This window comes from Cricetulus griseus, chromosome 5 (genome assembly GCF_003668045.3).
Source record: "Cricetulus griseus strain 17A/GY chromosome 5, alternate assembly CriGri-PICRH-1.0, whole genome shotgun sequence".
Classification (NCBI taxonomy): domain Eukaryota; kingdom Metazoa; phylum Chordata; class Mammalia; order Rodentia; family Cricetidae; genus Cricetulus; species Cricetulus griseus.
This window is the reverse complement of record NC_048598.1, coordinates 18,543,503-18,557,650: the sequence shown is the minus strand read 5'-3', so window position 1 is coordinate 18,557,650 and position 14,148 is coordinate 18,543,503. Positions and strand designations below refer to the sequence as shown.

The 14,148-nt window shown below is 39.9% G+C and overlaps 1 protein-coding gene across 2 annotated transcripts in view; it reads right to left on the bottom strand.

Moving 5' to 3' along the window:
* Positions 1 to 14,148, bottom strand: part of Rgs7 (regulator of G protein signaling 7) — a 372,764-nt gene that overhangs the window by 12,644 nt on the left and 345,972 nt on the right. For both annotated transcript variants that reach the window (XM_027418903.2, XM_027418904.2), the window contains exons 14-16: positions 12,900 to 13,025; positions 8,107 to 8,293; positions 6,781 to 6,870 (exon numbers count right to left, since the gene is read on the bottom strand). In XM_027418903.2, coding sequence (XP_027274704.1) covers positions 6,781 to 6,870; positions 8,107 to 8,293; positions 12,900 to 13,025 — 403 coding nt within the window. The remainder of the gene's footprint in view (positions 1 to 6,780; positions 6,871 to 8,106; positions 8,294 to 12,899; positions 13,026 to 14,148) is intronic.

The window sequence follows — 14,148 nt, the reverse complement described above, 5'->3', positions numbered from 1 at the left end:
AAAGCTACATCCCAGTCTAACCAGCTATCTTTCAAAAAGTACATAGGAGTAGCACATGGCCTACCATACAACAGAGACTCAATACATATTGACAAATGGTCTAAAGACTAGTATAAGAGTCCATACAGAAACAGGATGAGTGTAACACAGAAGTGGATGCTGGATCCCCAGGTCAGTTTTCTGGTCTAGTATTTGTAATGGTAAGACTCCATATTTCTTTCCAAGTACTTTAGAGGACTTCCTGCTGCTCAGCCACAGTTGGCTTTGGAAAACAGGAAAATAAGAAGTCTATTCCTGCCATCCAGAATGGCCTTTTTCTATCACTCATGTGACATCCTGTGTTAGGATAAAATGAGATCTGATGACACCCTATGGAAGGCCTTACCATCCAGGGGGAGCAGAAAAGATATGTGACAGGTAAGGTTTTAGTTGGGGGGCTGGTAGGGGAGGACGGGTGGGAGAAGGGAACTGGGATTGTCATGTAAAACAATCCTGTCTCTAATTCAAATAAATAAAGTTGGGAAAAAAAGAACAAGGAGTGAGTGAGTCCTTATACAGTTATACTACAATTAAACAACGAGTTCAGTTTTTAAGTGCGTATATTAAGAGAAGAAAATCCATAACTAAGTTGAAGGATATCCACCATATTTTGATGTGTTTAATAGCTATGACCAAATAAGGGAAGAACTGATCTGGGGTAGTGAGATATATAGTTGGGGAAGCTGGAGTCGAGCAGTTGAAATGATTGCTAAAACTCACAGGATAAGATACAGAAATAGACTTTATGCTGGACTGTAAATAAGCCTGGTGAACTCTAGGGCTAAAGAACATTTCATCACTAAACGAAGATTCTCCATAAAACTAAATAGTTTCATTGCAACTGAGTGTGGTGGTGAACCACTGATACTCTATCACTCAGGAGATAAAGGCAAGATCGCAGAGAGTTCAGGGTAACCTTGAGCTATGAAGGGAATCCCTGTGTAAAAACCGACAAAGAAAACAAATTTATTTGCTTAAGTAAAAAAGAATATTTTAAGAGTAATTAAGTTTTGAATGTTTCTCATTGTTTAATGTTCGGTGTTTGTATTTTGTCCTATCAGGACTTAAACTACTAAGTTACTCTGTTAGTGAAGATTTGTTCAGAAAGACCTACTCCTTTCCCAGCCAACCTAGGCACTTGTGAAAACTTTCATAAAGTGGGAACTGGGTGGTTATCTCAGTGGTATAGTATTAATCAGTATGTTTGAGGCCCTAACACTAAAATCAAAGAATACAAATCAGTTCTGGCAATAATTATCCAGAAGGTGATGACAAAGCTTGATGCTTCAACTTAGTACAAGTAGGCCAGAAAGAGGGCACAGTGTGCCTCAGTGGACCTTTCTAGCTTTTCTACTGATTCTTTGAAAGGCTCTAAAGATAACTGTATTCACTGGAACAGAACAAGACTCTTCTGCAAAAAGAAGTTTGCTTACTGAATTCCTGGGAACTCATCATAGCATCCCCTAGTACTCATTTCTCCAGTTCCTACTTTCCTAACTCAAAGCCAAGCTGATTCAATTTCCTCTTCACACAATCAAGGGAGAGATGAGTCATCAGTATTTGATTTATGAACCTTGACAGATGGCATGGCTGATCAATCCTCATGCACTGTTTGCACCTTATGTCCTATCTGTTCTTCTGTGAGGTTCCTGTGGTAAATAGGCATTGTGGCAGTTAAAAAGATGGAGAAACGGTGATGCACTTGATGGTGAAAGAGGAAGGAAACCATTTTCACACTCAGTAAAACACAGGCTCCATAGGAGAGGAGAACGAAGCCAACTTAGTATGAATGACACTTGAGGGCATGAAAGGACACAGTGGCCGTGGAAAGACGGACCTTAATGAAATTTCTCTAATGCTAAGTAAGAGAAATAGAGAAACAAAAGTGTGTGTCACTGATAATTAGGTTGTTTTATTTTTCCCTTGAGACAAGCCAGTGCGAAGACATTGCACAAATGTGAATTATACTCATATCACCTGTTTGGGGCTTAGGGGAAAGAACAAAGGCAGTTTGTAGAGAGTAGTAAGTTTCAGTAAGCACATTCTGCTTTCAACCCTGGCTATAACACTCAGCCATCAGTGATGCTGGGAAGTGGCCTTACCGAGAAAGAAAGGTACCACCAGCCCCAAAGCATCCTGGGATTGTTGAGCATACAGACAACAAACAAACATATAATGGAGAAGAGATGTCCTGGGAACACTGAAGCTACCATGCAACTCTGCTGTTACGAAGGTCCTCTAATGTACTTCGTGGGTGGGGGCAAGGAGGTGGTGATTGGTAGGTCAGAGGACTAATGAATGTTCCCTTGGCTTTGGTAAATTCTGGCTACAAAAACACTGACTCTGGGCTGAGAAAAAAAAAAAAAAAAACGTGATTCTGTTCTTATCACCCAGGTTACAAATGTGCTATTTGGAAACACAGAAACTGAACTCCCTAAAATCAGCATTGACCTGAAGTGGTCCGGGTTGGAGAGGCGGCTGTGACTTGATGGCAAATAGGAAATAAGGTTTTGGTCACAGCCAGCTCCCTCGCTGTGTGATTCTGGGAAAATTATATTCTTTGAAGATGCATCCCCCAATTATTTTTCACCTATAAAATGGGTGAATGAATATGCACTATAACTCCCACCTTTTAGGGTCAGATTAATTTACATAACACAACATTCTTGATATAGAGCTTGTTGCATAGCAAGTAATCAGTAATGGGTGTTGTCATCTCATTTCCCCAGGTTCACAGTGAGACCTATTGGTGTGTGTTTTCTCTGTTCCACTCTGCTGTGCACACTGTCCTTCATGTAACCTTCCTGCTCTACCACAGCCACCTTCATCTAGGGCTCCATTGAAATGCTTATGCAAACTTGACCTTTCCTCTAATATGTCCCTATATGTCTTATAATCACACCTCTTATTTTTACTTGTGTTGAAATTATTTTATTGATCCTATAATGGTCTCTACTAAAACTTAGCATGTCAACTTTTGTGATCCCCCAATACAGCCACTGGGCCTAAACTCACCCTGGATTCATTGTGAGATCTTTAATTTCCTTAATGATTTCTTCACAGTGACACCAAACATAATATTTATAAACATCCAAACGATAAAAATGTTGTGTTTTATTTTCTCAGATGGAAAAGAACTAATGCTATCTGAGGGCTTTCTGAAAGTAATTAGTATGTTTTATATGTAACTCTGTGTGTGTGTGTGTATATGTGTGTAAGACAGAGAGAGAGGCAGAGGGGAGAGAGAGAATTTCACCTTTTCTTTAGCCTTTCTGACTTCCTTCTCCCTTTTAAAGAAGGTTTGGCCCATCTTGGCTAGTGAAGTCCTATTTAACTAGTTAAACAGTTAAATGCCATTCCTTCTGAGAATCCTACAACTGCACACACATAGCCTTCTCTTTCTCCTTAGCACCAAATACTAGGTGTTCATCTTTCTCCTCACACATTGGCATTTATACCACAAGGCACTTTTGGCTAAACTCTATTCCTTGTACAGATTCCCAAGATAAAGCAATGTGTTTGCAACTAAGTGGGCAACTGTATAAATTTTGGAAGGAAGAGCTGATCAAGCCCAGCTTCCCCTTGTTTCTTATTAGTTTTTTTCTTAAGGTGCCCAGTATGGACCATGCAGTACTATTTTAGAAGTGTGAAAGTGGGTCAGATATGGGTTGGAGTTGGAGGAAAAAAAATTTACTTCTCTCTTCCATCTCTCCCAAGTCACATTAGTATTTTAAATTCTGTCACAGAAACTTCCACTACAATAAAGAGAAACAATATTCCTTCCACATTACATTAGAAAAAGATTAACTTTAAATAATTCTTTAGTGGTACACAGAGTACCTGATGATATATTGTGGCTTCTTTTCCCAGTAAAAATCTTAGGGCGATAGTTTGTCATTGTCTTTCTCCATTGTGACTTCTCAGACATTTTTAAAAGGAAACCCTATGTTAAGAACAGAGATTCCAATAAAGATAGCCAAAGCTTTGTGAAGTGTGTAATGTGATTAATTTTTGAAATTTTTCTTGCTCTTCCCTCTTAATTGATGCAATCACATTGACCTTTCAAAGTCTAGGTAGCTGTTTAAAGTCTTTCAAATGCTTTGTGCAGTCCTACCAGATGTAGAGTGGACTAGCATTTCCCATGGTGGTGAACCCTTGAAGGAAACTGAAAACAAACATTGAGTTTGTTGAATTCAGGTTGCTTATATCTCAGCACACATAACTCCACTTAAGTTGACCATCACAACAAAAGCCACAGCACACACACGTACACACACAAAGAGCAGCATGGAGCTAACCACACGACTCCACAGATGATGCAGACAAAACTCGAGTAGAAACCAAGATTGTTCTACCTCTTTTCATAACAGGTTAGTGCTGGCCCTCAGTGTTGGTGTACAGTTTTTATGGCATGGGAAAATAGGGAGGTTTCTGCCCTATAAAAATAAATGTGTTGAAGTCTTTAGTTTGAGCTTACACAATGTCAGAAAGTTCCAAAGGCGTTGGCACAGTACAAAAAAATGAAAATAAAATAAAAAAAAAACAAGAGAATCCAACAAACAAATATATATATCACCAAAACACATGGCAAAAGGCTAAGAACATTCTGAGAGGAAAGCTACTAGTTTCTTAGATTAATGCAACAATTTCCAACACATTTATGGGAAATAAAGAATAAGAGCAGGACGCTGGTGCGTCTTTTTAAGGGTAGGGAGACTGGCTTGCTACCAATAGTCACTTGGCTTTAAACTGCTCAATTGACCATTTTCTCCTCTCAAAGACTGAAAGAAGAGAGCTTTCATTGTCTTCATTTTTAGGCATAATGAAGAGCTGAGGGCAATAGCAAAGAAATGCATGCAACTATCATTAATAAGGAAAAGGTACATGGAACACAGACACAAAGAAGAACTTATTCCTTCATTGTATATATCATGCTATACATTTCTTTCCAAACCTTAGTTCAGCTCATGTGGTTGTTCCTGCATGACAGCTTTTTTTTTTCTACTCTATAAAGGGTTGGGGAAAGAGATAAGTAGGAAGCAGGATTATGGGTTTAAATAAAGACAATACTTTTGGTGTCAAAGAATGCAAGGTGTGCAATGGGACTAATACTAGGGAAATTTTCATTGGAGATAACGACTTGCAATTACTCAAAAAGCAAAACTTACCACATTCTGTGCAAATTTCTCAAAAGATGTTCTGCGATCCATTGAGTTTCCAGACTTAAATGTGTGGTGTGGGGTAGGGTGAAGGGAGACAAGGGAACATTAAAAAAAAAAAAAGGCAAGAAAAACAGAACAGAAAAAAGACAGGATGGTAAAGTAATGCTACACTGAGCCCATGTATGAAACTCATGCCCACATGGCAGTGGGGCTGCCAAGGGGGACTTCTCATCACTGGATCCAAGTTTTTTGTTTGTGGGCAATTTCATCATAAAACCCAAAATTCATACTTGAGCAAACAAAATGGTGTGGTTTAAAGCAAAAATCAAGCAGAAATTAAGATGTGGTAGCTTTTATGCTGATATTTGCAAAGCCTAAATGTCTGGAAATCTAGTGGAATTTCTTTAGAATCAACTGCTAATATCCCATGAAGGTTGTGTTTCTGTTGATAACATTAATTCGATGAGAGCTTCCTTAGGCTAGACTTTGCTGCAAGGATGGATATCCCACCTGATTCTGTCTCTTATTAGAGCTTCTAGTTGTGGTGACTGAGGGCTTTCCCAGGGGTTTAAAAGATGACTTACTTTGAAATGTCTTTGTTCTGTCCTCAGTCAATGAAACTTATTTTATGAATAATTAAACCTGAACTTTAAACACTGCAGAGAGCTGCCAGCAGCTTTCAGAGGTTAGACATGTACTGACCTGAGTATCTTCAAACTTGTATCAGTTGGCTAGAAATCTGTGCAGTTTCATTTAATTAAAACTAATTTTAAACATTAACAATTGCCACTCTGAGCAGTATAGCCCCTTGCAACTATTTTTATCTGTAATGGCCATGGGTTATAAAAATATCACATTAGTTTGAATGATAAATTAACAGAACCATCTCTTAATTTTAGAATTTTAAGAATCCATGGCTACTTAACATTAAAAATTACAAATAAAGTTGATTTTTCTCTACAGATTTTACAATTAATGTTACACTGGTCATATGAGGGATTTATGTACAATGAGACTTTGATTACAAATATTAATTAACTTATGAAATCTACTACTACTACTACCCAAATGTGCTTGCTTATCATCTTAGATTGAAATAGGTTATCAAGATACTAAGTAGTTTGGGATGTAAGTCAGATGAAAAATATTCATCTGCCAACATGACTGCTCTTTAGCAGCTATCTTTGAAAAACTCAGGTTTATGTCTCCCTACAAACATACAGCTACCATTGTAAATAAACAAAACTGTCTTCAAGTTTCAGCACTTGACTTTTTTCCTGATTGGAGTTTTCATTCCCTTTAACTAGGAATATTAAAGATGAACATTAAACATGAAAACTTCTAATAGCCTTTGTAAAGCATGGACATCTGCAAAAGCAACTGAAAAATGATACACAGAGCAATCAACAAACAGAAACAAAACCAACTTAAATGGCCCTTAGAAATGGAGGAGTTGGGGGGGGAGGTCTTAGAGAGTGGATACTTACCCTTTGATTGAAACCCTGGCCCCGCAGAGACATTTACTCTTATTAATTTTAACTAGGAACTAAGGTCAAGAGAGGTCACAAAGAACCAGTACCTTTCTCTTTGCCTGTAGAAGTTCCTGGTAGGCACTAGATCTTATAAAGCGGGGGTATGAGTCGCTCTTCATCAGCTTGTAAATGTGCTCCTGGAAAGAAAGAATGCGTGAGGGGCTCCTTTATCAATTCAATAGAAGAATGAAGCACTTGAGGACCCTCGGGTATCTAAAGAACAAATGCACAAGTAGCTAAGAATACCAAATGTAGTGCTGATAAGAACACCTTATGTTTATAGGACATTTGGATCTTCCAGTCCATCGTTTCTTTCCCAGATCAATGTTTGCATTGAGCTATTCAGAGGGAGAAACTATATGTGGTCTCTTTAATAATAGAATTTAGTCAAGGGGACATTTGAAATAACTTGAAATCAATGTGACAATTTATGTGGAACATTTGAGAAATGAAATAAATCTGTTTCCTTGAAAATGATTCCAAGGCCAAAGTGAATGATGTGACATCGAGACTGTATAGTCATCCTGGAGGCCCTGGCACCTATAGCTTCTGGGAGAGCCAGGCAGCCTGGATAGATCTCACTCTTGGGACCAATCCATGATAAATTATCTTCTATACCTACTTTAGCTCAAAGCTCAGGTCTGAAATTTCTTGTTGGGTTAGTTAAATGACAAATTTCCAAATCCCTGTGCTTTTTTTCTTATATGGTGATGTTAGTCACCTGTCCCTAATAAGTGTGCAGGGTTCTCACTGTTCCCTACCCTTTGAACTGAGGATCGAGCCTCATGCATTTTAGATAAGTGTTCTACTGATGAGCTACACCTTAGCTGCTCTTGCATTCTACAAATGGCTGCTGATGGATGAAGAAGTCAAGCAAAGAAAACAATATGTTCATTTAACTGCAACTTGATCCAAACGTGGGAAGTTCTGCTCTTGTTCCAGCACTTTAAGGGAACTTACATGTTCCATTGCCTTCCAAATCTAGTGAAACCTCAGTTAGTTGTACAGTTATGCATGATGTGAGAGTATCCTGGATGGCCCATGAAATTCTCGTGAATAAACACTAAATTTATATTTTAAAAAGTTGCCGGGTGATGGCTGCACATGCCTTTAATCCCAGCACTTGAGAGGCAGAGACAGGTGGATCTCTGTAAGTTCAAGGCCAGCCTGGTCTACAAAGGTACACAGAGAAACCCTGTCTCAAAAAACCAAAACAAACAAATATTCCCAGGGGTTTAAAAGATGACTTAATCTGAAATGTCTTTGTTCTGTCCTCAGGAAATGAACCTGGGTTTATGTCCAGTTTTAAACTGAACTTTAAATACTGCAGAGAGCTGTTGGCCTCATGCTGAGAGGTTAGACCATGTACTGACCTGAGCATCTTCAAATGTGTATCGTCCTGGTTCCTTCACATTCTGTGTGGTTTTATCATAACTCTTAGAATCCAAGTTAATGGCACTGGGGGCCCCAGGAGCCAGAAATTCTTGCCATATTTCCTGCACCCGAGAGGGTACTTCTCGGATAGGCCTTTTCTTCAGGTCCTCCACCGCCAGCCAGAACCTACAAAACACCACAGCACCTGTGAGCCCCACAGGCATACCTGGCCATCCTTGTAATGTCCTCTCACTACTCTAGCAAGCTTAACTTTCTCTGCAGATTCCAACATCACTCCCCTGCTAGCTGTCTTTTTATTTTTCAAGAGTCATATTCAAAGGCATCAAATTATTTTTTGTTAGTTTTATTTTTTACTTTTAAAGATAGGGTCTCCTGTAGCTCAGGCCGTTCTTGACTTTCCTATGTTGCTAGAGATGACCTTAAACTTCTGATTTTAATGCTTTTCCTTCCCCAGTATTCAAAAAGTGCTTCAGAAGGAGGGATTGGAAATCACTGGTTTTCAGTGGCTTTTATTAAAAGCAGATGTGCCAAAGCCCCGATCCTGCATAGTCTCAATTTCACTGAAGCAACACAGAAAGGGCTTTATCTTCAAACACAGCACTAACAGAGAAAAATGTCCATACTGAAACAGCTGCAATGCTTGGAAGTACACTGGAGTTTCTGTAGGGAGTATACACTAGAGAGTTGAGGATGCTGAACCAGAAAGAGTCTTGACACAGTGGCCGGCATGTGGATGGAATAAAGAGGGTTCAGGGAAGCTATTCTATTTGAACTGACATCAGAAATTCAATGGAAAAGTGGGTAAAGGAGCCAAGTGCTGAGGGATTAATGTGATCATGCACACCCATATGTAGGTGAAGGTACTATTGCGAGTATTTGCAGTCTTCACAACATTCATACTGTGATGCATTCCCCATATTAGAGATCAGGAAAGTAAAGATGCAAAGACTAGGTGATTTATGGAAGGCTGGCTCCGGAAAATCTGTAGCAGATGGCATTCTCACAACCACTTCATCACACTGTTTCCCTAACAACAGCTTCACCTTCTGTATTCTCATCATCAACGTTAGCACAGTTGGCTTAGCTTTGTAAAATGGAGAGGGTACCGCTTTCAATCCCACTGTTCACTTGATAGCAGCTGGAGTCTAAGGAAGTCACTGACATCTGCACTTCTTGATTTCCTCATCAATACAGTGGCATGAAAAAAAAAGCACATCTACCAGGGGTGCCACTTGGAACCAGTGGAACTAGTGACTAGTTCAAGGCATAGTTTAAATAAAGGGCATCTCAAAATGCCTGGCACAACTTTATGTGCCTAACCCATGCTATTACCATATTGATTTAGCAAAATATGGGCAACAGAAGACAGAGGGTGTGTCTGAAGAGTAAGCAGAGATGGGTAAGCAGTAACTCTTGAGTCCTCCCATCCTGATAACTGAAGTGGCAGTCTCATTGACAACAGATCCTCTAGACTCTAGTTCAGAGGCTGCTGCTGCTTAGATAAGATGCACTGAGAGTCACTGAACTGCAAATCCGGCCCTGCTTGTTGTCTGGATCACTGTGGTGTGGGAAAGAGATACTTAGGTGGAAGCCAGGGTATGGTTTAAACTTGGGTGAAAGGTTCAGGCATTATGCTGGCCTGCCCCTGTTACCTGGTGGAATCCACTCAGGCAGTGCCCTGGTCAGCCCAAGGTTCCATGGGAACTAAGTCTGCACACAGATGCAGAGGACCCCTTTAAAAGATAAGTCCCTGCCCCTTTATGCTCTCTGTTTCTCTCTGTTTCTCTGTTTCTCTGTCCCGCTCTGTTCCCGCTCTCTGTCCCCTCTCTCTGTTTCCCCGCTCTGTCTCTCTATGGCGACCGGCCATGGCGGTCAGCCATTTACCCTGTTCCTCTTCTTAGTCTCCCCATTCTGCCGGGCCTTATAATAAACTTATAGTCTTATGTCTCATGTCTCAGCACTTCTCTTTTCTTCTTTTTAAACAAACAATAACATTTTGGCGCCCCACGTTGGGCCTTATAATAAACTGATAGTCTTATCAGTATTTCTCTTTTCTTCTTTTTAAACAAAGCAATAACATTGGGGAATGGTTGGCAGGAGGTTCATACTGGCTCATAAGAAACAAGAATGTCACTTCCTGCACTCTGACCTTGTCCAAGATGCTGATCTGACTTAGACATGTTTTGTTTTGATTATCTAGGAAATAAGGCAAGAACATTGACTGCACATTTTTGATTATTTGATTCATATTTTTTTCAGAAAGAATGGAGGCAAAACACTATATACTATACTCAGAGAAGTTGTATGTATAAACATAGTATACATTGGGACCTCAAAATGCCTTCCATGCTGTGTCTTTCTAGGGTTTATCTACATGTAATAAAGAAACACGGTAGGCATGTAAGAGCCAACTCAAGAAGTACATATGCATGTGTATATATATATACACACATATAAGACATATTTAATACTTGTATGTACATTTTCCTGGGTTGCCATCCTCTTTATTTTTCTTTATTTTCACTTTATTATGTGTGTGTGTGAGTGTGTGTGTGAGTGTGTGTGTGTGTGTGTGTGTGTGTGTGTGTGTGTGTGTTTGTGTGTGTGTGTGTGTGTGATGTGTTAATGTAGATGTGCTTGTGGAAGTTGGTTCTTTCTTTTCTCTGAGGGAAAGCATTTTACTTTTTGAGTTATGTCAACACTCTGATCCAAGTTCCAGGGGTTGAACTTCGCATATGCTGCACAAGTGCTTTACAAAGCTTTTCATTGGCCTGGAGCTACTAGTCTGGGGAGAGCAGCTGGCTGATGATCCCTGGGGATCCCCTGTCTCCACACATGCAGCACTATGACTCCAGTGTGGTGCACCATCACATCAGATTTGCTTTTTAACGTGGCTTCTGGGCATCAGACTCAGGTCTCCATCCTTACAGAGGATTTTCATTGCTGACTGGGCCATTTCCTCAGCCCTAATAGTTCCTAAGTATAATCTTTCTTTGGGGAAATTAGCATGGCATAGGACTAAACATAGGAAATAGCAACGGTGTAACAGAAGCAAAGACTTGGCAATGACCTTGTTCCTCCCTGAAGCCCAGGATTTGCACACCTTGCTGTATCTTTGCTCTTCCTTTTTGGCCCAATAGTCTTCTCATCACCCAATCTCTGCCTGGAAGCTATTTCTGATTTCTGTCAGCTATTAAGATGTCTGTGGTGGCTCTATGTTGGGTACCCCTCTCTATTCTTATCTAAGGACTTGGCTTCAGCATCCAGTGGGGCTGTTTGTTTTCTTGAAAAACCTTACTTAGTAAGCCCAACAAAAATTCCTAGAATTTTTGTTCCACAAGACAACAAGAAAGCACACCCTGAATTCCATGATAGGCAGAGAAAATGGGAGGATTCCAGTCCTAATTGAGGTCGCCTTCCTAAACTCTGAGGCAGCCTTCCTCAACTCTGAGGCATCTGCCACCTTTAGGCATGTTTCTGATTAGCTCCTAAAGAGAATTCGATAGTCAGTCCTTTGCTAGCTTAGTCCCCATGAAAAGAAATAGTTGCCAATATCCTTCTATAAATGAATTCCACAGGGCCTAGTAAGATATGACAAATGGAAAAAAACAAACAAACAAGCAAACAAATAAACAAAAAAAACAGGGTATCAGGTTTCAAAGAACAATGAATGGAGGACCTCACCAGAAAAGGGGAAAAATCATGTAGTGAAAATATATTGCTTTGATCATTTTAAGCAGAATCTATTAACAACCACTCAAATGCCTCATATTTTAAGTTTTCCCTAGGTGCTCCTTGAGTTAGAAAATATTATGACAGAGGAGAATGGTGTTTAATACAGATGGACAAAACAAGTGCCCCCACCCTATTTCTATGTTAGTCTCAAAAGCTTTTCTGTGCTAAAGTCTGAGAAGTGGTCCACAGCTCTACTGCATCCAAAGGCACACGGTAATAAAAGCTTCCCTTTGACTTTTGCTCCAAGATCATTGAGATACTTACCCTCTTTTTTTTGCCAAAGTAGTGACATTGGAAGCTAACATTGATAAGTAAACTCTAAAGTTTTAAAATAACTGTACAAGTACTATTGGCCATTGTTATTATTAAATTCTGAAATGCTCCCCTAAGAAGCTCCCCATGTCATGAACGCCTGGTCCCCAGTTGGTAGTTCTACTTCAGAAGGCTGTGGGAGCCTCATTTAATAAAGAAGCATGATAGGCATATAATAGACAGTTCAAGGAGTGCATAATACACATACATACACATATATAATATTTGAGCATGCATGCTCTCTGCTTCCTAGATCAGCATGATGTGATCAACCTTAGCCATACACTACTACTGCCATGACCTGAGTTGCTCTGTCATGCTTTCCTGCCACGAAGGACTAAAATTCCCTGAATCTGTGAGCCAAAATATATCTTCCTTCCTTCGTTTCTGCTGGACATTATGACATGTACACTGACTAATACAGACATTTTCCATTTTGTCAAAACATTGATCTGGGAATCGTAACTCTTTATGGAGTTAACTTCAAAAATTCTAAATTTATATAGTCAACAAATCCAGTGGAAGTGTAAAAATAAATTATGAAAAAGAATCGATAATGCTGAATAGCTTTTGTCTTGCAATCTTCCTTCCATCTTTAGGTATCAGAGATGAAATTTGTTTACATCATTGTGATCCAGTGAGAGCAACAGATCGGATCGATTACATCTAAAGTAACTAGACAAAACAGTGGCTCCTTGGCTCATAATGACAAAATGTGTCTTACCTTAAATTCTCTGAGCTGAATTCTGATTCTAGAAACTTCAGGAACTGCTCTCTCCCAACTGGGTCTTTCAATGCCTCATCCATGCCAAAACCCCATCGTTTTACTCTCTGTTGACTTGGTTCTTTGCTGTGGGAAAAAATAAGGTTAAATATATTCTTTTTATTATAGTTTTCATTTGGAAGCCTGGTTAAGGTGGAGCAGGCTCTCACTATGTAGCCCTGGCTTACGTGGAACTGACTGTGTAGACACAAACTGACCTTGAATTTACAGAGATGTTAGGATTCAGGCATCTATACTGGCCTGTCTTTGGGCTTTTAACAGTATGTGCCCTCAGCTGCAGCCACTAAGAGCACCAACTGTGCACATTCACTACTTTCCCTTTTAAAAAGGCCTGCCCATCTCCCATCCTTCTCTCCCTCTCTGGGTTTGTCTGTCCCTCTCCCTCTCTCTCCTCTCTCCTGTTGCTGCTCCTGTCTCTGGAGGCTGGTCTCCTTCCTTCCCTTTCCACTTTTTATGATCCTTTCCCTAATAAAAAAACCTCTGCTTGAACCCTGTCGCATGGCATCTCTCTATTGAGTGCCACTTTTCTTCAATTACAACAAGAGATGTACTTGCTTCTGCCTCCCAAGTACAGGATTAAAGACATGTGCCACTATGCCTGGGCCAATTCCTATTTTCTTTATCATGTATACCTAAGAAGAATGCCCATCTTTAGCTTATTTTCTAGAACAGCAATGCATCACTGATAGACTATTCTTCATGAAATCACAGTGAGGTATAAGTTAGGTTAATAACACAATCTGCAACTAAGAGTCTGGATGGATTCTTAGCAACTTTGTAAGACTGACATTGCCCCTCTCGTTTTATAGATGAAGAAGCTGATGCATTAAGAGTTATAACATGATCCATCATACAAGTAATAGGGGCCACAAATCCAGCTACTGCTACCCAGAGCCCTATTTCAACCATTATACAGTTGCAGTCTGTGATGTAGGTCATCCTTAGAATGCTGCATTTGTGTCTGGAAGGCCTCATTGCTTTTTTTCTCTTTGTTTTTTTAAATTTAATTAGAAAGAAAATTATTTTACATGTCAATACCAGGTCCCTCTCCTTCCCCTCCTTCCCTGCCCCCCAACTAACACTCTACCTATTCCATACCCATTCTGCTCCCCAGGGAGGGTGAGGCCTTCCATAGGGGTGGTCTTCAAAGTCTGTCTTATTCTTTGGGATAGGGCCTAGGCCACCCCCA